The sequence below is a fragment of the Elephantulus edwardii genome, unplaced genomic scaffold (assembly GCF_000299155.1).
Source record: "Elephantulus edwardii isolate Elephantulus edwardi_28Jun2011 unplaced genomic scaffold, EleEdw1.0 scaffold00024, whole genome shotgun sequence".
Classification (NCBI taxonomy): Eukaryota; Metazoa; Chordata; class Mammalia; order Macroscelidea; family Macroscelididae; genus Elephantulus; species Elephantulus edwardii.
In genome coordinates this window covers 4,512,654-4,520,379 of record NW_006399774.1, presented here as the reverse complement: position 1 = coordinate 4,520,379, position 7,726 = coordinate 4,512,654, and the positions used below count along the sequence as shown (strand labels likewise).

The following is a 7,726-nucleotide window of genomic DNA, read 5'->3' as shown; positions in this document are numbered from 1 at the left end:
GTCCCTGGACAGCTCCCCAAGGACCGCCTCCGCCTGTCGCCCCGCCCCTCTACCTCCGGCCTGCCCCTCTACTTCCGGTCTCTGTGACTAATCTAACGCTCTAAGGCCCAGCCGGAAGTCGCGGCTCAGCTTCCGGGGACCCTTCTAAACATCCCCCCTCCCCATATGTGCAGCTGGAAGCGGAAGTGCTCTCCTGTTTCTGACTTCTGCGCGGCATCGCGAGACTTGTCCTGCCCGTAACTTCCGGCCTCTTGCCGCTCTTGGGTTTCGGCTTCGCGATGCGGACGCGGCTTCTCTGGGGGGTGGCCCGCTCCCTTTGGTCCCGCGGGACTCTCGACCAGCCCCGCCGGCGCCTGAGCTGCGGAAGTCCGCAGGTGGAGGAGCTGTTCGCCCGCGGCGGGCCGCTGCGGGCCTTCCTGGAGCGCCAGGCAGGGGCTGAAGTCCAGTCCCGAACGAGGACACCGGCGCTGGCTGCGGTGGCCAAACTCCTGAGCGAGAAGGAGCATGAGCTGCGCGAGACGGAGCACTTGCTGCACGGTACGGGGCGAGGACGCAGGGATCATGCGGGGGCGTCCCCAGGGTTGGTCTCCCCTCCCCTGCAGAATCCGTAATGTTTACTGTCAGCTGTAAACGGATTGTGATACATAGAATTGTGAATTGCATAAATGTGGTTCTTAGATCATGTAGAGCACTCACGAAATTTATAACATACTTTTGTTAAAGTACCTTTAACTGTTACGTTAAGACCTCAGTGAGAGCCTTTTTAAATTTTTTTTTCCCTTTTGCTTTAGTACATCATTCTCCAAAAAGTTGCTGGTCCAAGATTACAAACAGTAATCGCCATAGTGTAGCCAGGACATCAGCAAATTTGACAGTTATCAACTATAAAAAATGGACAGCACTCAGGAGAGACTTGGAGTCAGCTAGTGTTGCCAAGTGAGACCACGTGATTGCAAGCGCCATTGTGATTGGGTGATGTTGACAGCTCCTCCCTGAGTGTATCAGAGGGTTCTGAAAAGTGACTAAGAATGCGGTTTTAGCCTTGTTGGTATGCTAAGACGTGTCAGCTGTTTTGTGGTTGTTTTTTTAAAGGGTTTGTTGCTATAACTAAGGACAGAGATAATTTTGTTTAAATATAAGTGGATTTCTGCCAAAACAGTGTACACAAGTATTTTTTTAAATAATTTTTTTTATTTTAATTGTCATTTTAACAAAAATTTACAGAAAAGATAGGTTTTTGTTCACTCATTGTTGCACATTTTACCCCCTCTCCCTCCCTTTCTCCTCTCCAATGTACACAAATATTTTTATGGGTCATTTTGGTGTCACCCCCTCAGACAGTGCAGTCAATGCCCCCATCTCGAGGAACACCAATGAGAAGTGCCACTTCATTTGTATTTTCCACCAAGCCACTGGCGAGGTATCCACAGTCTACCCAAATTTGAGGGTCTGGATATAGGTATTGCCTCTTTGTTTGGGTCAGAGGGAGATGCAATTGATCTTTCATTGCACACCCAAGTGCTTAACTTCTGTGCCACCAGGGCTCCTTCATAGTGTCCACAGGGACAGGTAAGACTGTTCTCTGTCATTGTCATGACATTGACATCGACTCACAGCAGACTCTCCATTGAGTTTCTGAGACTATTCGTCACACAAGAGCAGACTGCCCACTTTCCTCTCTTGAGTTGGCTGGTGGATGCGAACCCTTAGGTAAATGCAGCCTTTGTGTTAGCAGTGCATCTCTCCATGGACTATGCCACCAGACCTCCAGGACAGGTATGAGTCAGTTACCTTTTCTAAGATAAAGACACTGAAGGATTAGCAAGAGTTAGAATGGAACACAAGAGAGACGACTATAACATGCTAATGTTCTGTAAGCAATAGACCATCCCAGTTACGTTTGAGTCAGTCCCAAATCACCAGGATGACCCTTCGGATTTCTCAGGGTCTTGAGTTTTTGGTTTGGGGTTTTTTTTTTTTGTGTGTGTGTTTTTAATTATTAATTTCAATGAACGTTTACAGAGATTTTGGATTTCCATTCTTTCATTGTTGCACTTTTCTCACTGCCCACCCTATCCCCCAGTACGCTCTTTGAAAAGTAAAATTCCTTCATTGATATACAATCCCCCCACACCCTCCCACTCCCACCCCAAGTGTACTCCACTCTGCAACCTTCATTCTGAACTTTTAGGATAATCATAATGCCCTGTAATATATTGCTTTTAAACTGTTCTCTGCCTCATCTGTTTCAATGCAGTATACATAATTCATCCAGTTTTTCTCATTCTTACCCCTACCCTGATGTCAGTCCCATTCTACAGCAGTGGCACTGTGCAGTGTTTGTCCTTTTGTGACTGAGATATTTCACTCAGCATAAGGTCCTCCAGGGTCACCCATTTTGAATAATATTGCATGAGTTCCTTATTTTTCAGTGCCGTGTAGTATTCCATTGTGTGAACGTACCAGAGCTTCTCTATCCATTCGTTTGTTGATGGGCACTTAGGTTGTTTCCAACTCCTTGCTATTGTGAACAAAGCTGCGATAAACATGGGTGTGCACATATAGGTTCTTAAGTTTTAATGGAAGGAAACTACCCATTTTTTTTCCATGAAGTTGCCCTTGAACTCATATAACAGCAGACCTCTCATTTAAAAGCCCAACATTTGACAAGAAGCTGTGCTGCAATCCTGAAGGCACGTCATTCAAATCCACTAAATGTTCCGCTGGAGAAGGAGGGGCAATCTCCTTCTGTGCCAATTGGATCTAATTCTTACACAATAAGAAAGGAAAAAAAGAGAGAGAGAAAAGCCTAACATTTAACCTGAGTTTGAGGAGATAGTCATTACCATGAAGCATTACCTGATAAAGCAATGAATACTTTTCTACCTTTAATTCTGTTTGGGTTAAATTATGGAGTCTTCTGTTCCCCTTCTGGTCTGACTAGCTCAAGACATTCATTTGTTATTGTGCAGACTAAATTAGGAAGCTAAAACCATGTGTTCATAAATTTCATGTGGGTGAGATTATTAAAAAAAATTTAATTGGCTTTCTGTTCTGATTATTTTTCATGTATAATCAGAAAATTGTTTTCACGTTACACACCTATGATAAATGTAGAAAATGTTACCATTTATTTGATGATAACTTTTAGAAAGTCAGGACAGATATTTCTTTTTCCTTTTCAGGTACAGTAACATTATAACCTTAAAATATGGTATCAGTTTTATCTTAATTATGGAAAATCATAATCTGCTGTCCTCTTTCTTAGATGAGAATGAAGAGTTAAAGAAACTTGCCGAGAATGAAATAACTTTGTGTCAAAAAGAAATAACTGAACTGAAACATCAGGTATGGCATTTGCAAAGAATGAAACATCTGTGCCATTCTACTACTTTTTATTTCAGCTTTATAAAAACAAGTAAAAAATGGAATTGGTTTGGTACTATTGTGACACTGTGAACAGCTGATCTGAATTTTTCCTTATCTGTGCTATCATGAAATAATTACCTTTGCTATTTAGAATAATAAACTGCTCTTTAAGGCAGAAACAAAAATATACTTATGGTTTTGTTTACTCATACTAAAAGTATTGAACATACCATGGACTGCCGAGAAAATAAATAGGTCTGTCTTGGAGAGGGTGAAGCTGAGTTTCTCCTTGGAGCCTAGGATTTTGAGGCTTCCTCTCACATTCTTTGGCCAGGAGAGACCAGTCCCTCTGGAAGGACATCATGCTTGGAAGGATGTAAGGCCAGCAAAGGAGAGGAAGATCCCCAATGAGCTGGATTTATACAGTAACTGAGGCAAAGGTGGTTGGTGTGTCATAATTAGTGAGACTGGTTGAAGACAGGGCAGGGTTCACAGTTGCTGTACATTGAGTCACTGTGGGTCACAAGTGACTCGATGGCACATAACAGCAACACAACAACAAAAGTATTGGATATGTCTGAAAGAAAGATTGTTGTTATATGAACATTTTTTAGAAAAGGCAATGAAATAATTGGTATTATAGTCTCCTCTTGTTTTGACAAAAGTGAGGCAGAGAAAGTGTGACCAGAAATGAATAGATGGGAGATGGTCGGCCCCTCTGAATCAGGAGTATGTGCCTTCTGTCTCTGGAACGATGAGGGTACAGACGTAAGATGTCGTGGTGGTGTTGATAGGTGCCGTCAAGTCCATTTAGGCTTCGTAGTGTCACCATCCTCATAAGAGAAGAAAACTGCCCAGTCCTGTGCCGTGCTCACAGTTTCTGCTCTTTGAGCCCGTTGTTGCCTTCACTGTGTCAGTTCATATGACTGAGGGCTTTTCTTTTTTGCAGATTCTTCACCAGGTATGTTGTCCTCCTTCGGGGACTAGTCTCTTCGGGTAGGAAGCCCAAAGTACATGAGACAAAGCCTCATTGTCCTCTCAGAGCATTCTGGCTGTAAGACCCTGAGTGGATGTTCATATTTTAAGAACTGACTTGAATTGCTCTGACTTCACATGCTAGAAGACTGCTGAGGAGGTAGATCAGTCTATGAAATTAGAAGTAGGCTTGGTTCTTCGTTCATTTGACAGTCGTTGTTGTTGCTATGATGTGTCATCGAGTTGCCTGTGACTCATAGTGACCTATGTACAACGGCTTTGAACTCTGCTCTATCCTGAGCCAACCTTACTGTCTCCAACATGCCTACCCCCATTTCTCCAGTCACTGAGTCAATCCATCTCATCCAGGGTCTTCCCTCCTGCGCTGTCCCTCCACCCTCCCAAGCATGATGTCCCTCTCCAAAAACTGATCCCTCCTTGCAACATGCCCAGAGTATGTCAGACGGAGCTTCAGAATCCTTGCCTCCAAGGAGCAGCGTGGTATCACCGTCTCCAGGACAAACCTGTTAGTTCTCTTAGAAGTCCATAGTATATTCAGTACTCTTCTCCAGAGCTTAAATATTTACAGCCTTCATCTCTAGGGATATAAGGAGAAGAACATGTTAAAATGCAGAAGAAGGTAGCAAGGGTCTTAGTTGACAAATTCTGTGTCATCTCTAGATAAATGCGGGATTTCTTGAAAACCAAACTTACCTCACCTCTACCCTACAGAGAAAAGGTTCGTTACAGGGTGAAGATTTTAGTGTAGCTTACCTTCTTCCCACTTCCTAATTTTTTTTTTAATATTTTTTTTTTATGAAACAATAAAATCTGTGTTAAAGATACCTGTTCACAGACAGGTACCAGAGAAGTAAAAGCTTCAAGTTGTAGTTCAACTTTTCAGTGATTATGTTGTATCACCATAAGCTTTACTGTTGTCATTTGACGCCATTGAGTTGGTCTGGAAGTGTGCTGACCCTGTGTCCAGCAGATAAAGCACTGTCCAGTCCTGTGCCGCCCTCCCAGTGGTGGCTCTTTTTGAGCCCCTTGTTGTAGCCACTGGGTCGGTGCATCGGCTAGAAAGATGGGAAGGTAGGAAGTAGCAGGTGCGGTCCTCAGGCAGCGCAAAGTGTGAAAGTTAGAAATCGGAGTGTGGGGCGTAGCTCTTGTGCTTCTGCTGTAAGAGACTGAGACACTCTAGCACCCTGCGTCTCTGTATTGCAGATAGAATCCTGCTATAACATGCACTGGCAGTGGGTGGCTGTCACTAACAAGTTGACTTTCTCACAGTTTGGAAACTGGCAGTTCAGATACAAGGCACCGGCTCTAGAAGGCGGCTTTCTCTGTGGGCTCTGACGGCTTCTCTCCTTGGCTTCCTTCCTTGCTCACCTTCAGGAAGCATCACATCTGTCTGTCCCCATCTCTGCTTGTTTGCCTGCTCAGTGTGTCCTTTATATCCCAGAAGAGATTAAGATATACCCTAACCTAATCTTATTTCATGAAAATAACAAATGGATTTATAAGCACAGGTTTCGGGGGTTTTAGGACTTATAATACATATTTTCTGAGAACACAGTTCAATCTGTGCTCCCTTCTAAACGTCATTTTCACATCTTAAGGAAGAAATGATAAAAATACATACCCAAAATTATTTTAAGAATTGAAGTACTTAAATTGCTTTGAGTACTTGACACTTGGTTGGAAAAAACCCCAAAAAATATGGATAGCTTTTCTTACCAGTTCACTTATTGCTAAATGCCTTTTCAGGTGAGCCCTTAGCTGGCCTATAGTATTGTGATGGAAGGGGGACCAGGCTAAGAGTCCTGGGACTTGGCTTCTTGGGCCTGCATGCCATAACTAGAACCAAGCCATATCACTTCTGCTACTCCCCGTTTCTTTTACATGTCAAGTGAGAGACTTAGAGCAGATATGTCTAAATGCCTTCCAGTTCCAAAATTGCAAGTTTCTTTCCCATTTTAAGATGGCTTAAAAATATGAATATAATTTGAGTGGTTTTTGTTTTCTGCCTGGGGCCTTATATTTTAAGAGAATACAACTAAAATCTTCTATTTCTTATGCATACATGTAATAGAATATCCTATTTATGTCAAGTACTTAATTCTTATTACTTCTGTAGAAAATTGATATAAAGATTATGTGGATTCCAGAAACAAATAAACATACACCTATACATTTTTGGAATCAGGAGTGGCATCCACTTCCTAAACATGCCTCTGGAAACTCTATGAACTTTGATAAATGTCGATAGTTGTAGAGGGGCTTCAGGCCTTTTGTTCATAGGGTCGCTATGAGTCATGCTCGACTTGATGGCAATCAGCAACAACAACAGTTAGAAAATATGCAACTCTATGAACTTTGATAAATGTTGATAGTTGTAGAGGGGCTTTGGGCCTTTTATTCATAGGTTCACTATGAGTCATGCTTGACTCGAAGGCAATCAACAACAACATTTTTACTTAACCCTTTTGTGGTGGCCTAGTGCTCAGGAGCTACATCCTTAACCTGAAGACACACAATTGAATCTACCAGCTATTTCACAGGAGAAAGATGGGCTTTCACCTTCAAAGAGATTTACTGCCTCTAAAAACCTGCTGGAGGATGAGCTGTGAGTCAGTTCCAATACATGGACAGGCAGCATTTATAGTTGCAACAGTGATATTTTCTGGACATTATGCATGAACTGTTAAATAGTATTTGATGACAAGAGGGATGGTGTTTTTTGTGTTTGCAGATTATCTTACTCTTGGTTCCCTCAGAAGAAACAGATGAAAATGATCTTATCCTGGAAGTAACTGCAGGAGTCGGGGGTCAGGAGGCAATGCTGTTCACGGCAGAGGTATTTGAGATGTATCAGCAGTATGCTGCGTTTAAAAGGTGGCATTTCGAACCTCTGGAATATGTTCCAAGTGAAATAGGTCAGTAAACCATTTCATTTCTTTGGGGTGAAATACAGATTTATGTACATGTCCTAGAAAAAAGGATTGGGAAGGCCATTGTTAGACTTCAGAATGTGTTTGCAAAAGTGCTTATGTAGTTTTATACTCATCATTTACCTAATAATTTTGACTATAAATTTACCAATTTTTTAAAAATTTTATTAGTTTTAATGAACATTTACAGAGATTTTGGGTTTTCATTCATTCATTGTTGCACTGTTTTCTCTACCCTCCTCCCCACTTCGTTCTTTTTTTTTCGCCCCTTGAATGTCTGTTTTAATTGTCCAATTGCCATAGTGCTTGTCAAAGCCAGTTCTGATTAATCTCCTTTGTCAGTGTGTCCTTTGCCGTTCCCTATCACTCCTCCCTGAGAGAGACTTCACCCTGATTCATAAGGACAAGGGGACGGCGTATTCTCTTAGCTA

General features: G+C 42.4%; 1 protein-coding gene across 1 annotated transcript in view; it reads left to right on the top strand.

Annotated features, from left to right (window-relative positions):
* Positions 1 to 278: 278 nt before the first annotated feature.
* MTRF1L (mitochondrial translational release factor 1-like) overlaps positions 279 to 7,726 on the top strand; it is a 21,923-nt gene continuing 14,475 nt past the window's right edge. The window contains 3 exon segments of the mRNA XM_006903787.1: positions 279 to 537; positions 3,269 to 3,348; positions 7,097 to 7,280. Of these exon segments, the coding sequence (XP_006903849.1) occupies positions 279 to 537; positions 3,269 to 3,348; positions 7,097 to 7,280 (523 nt within the window).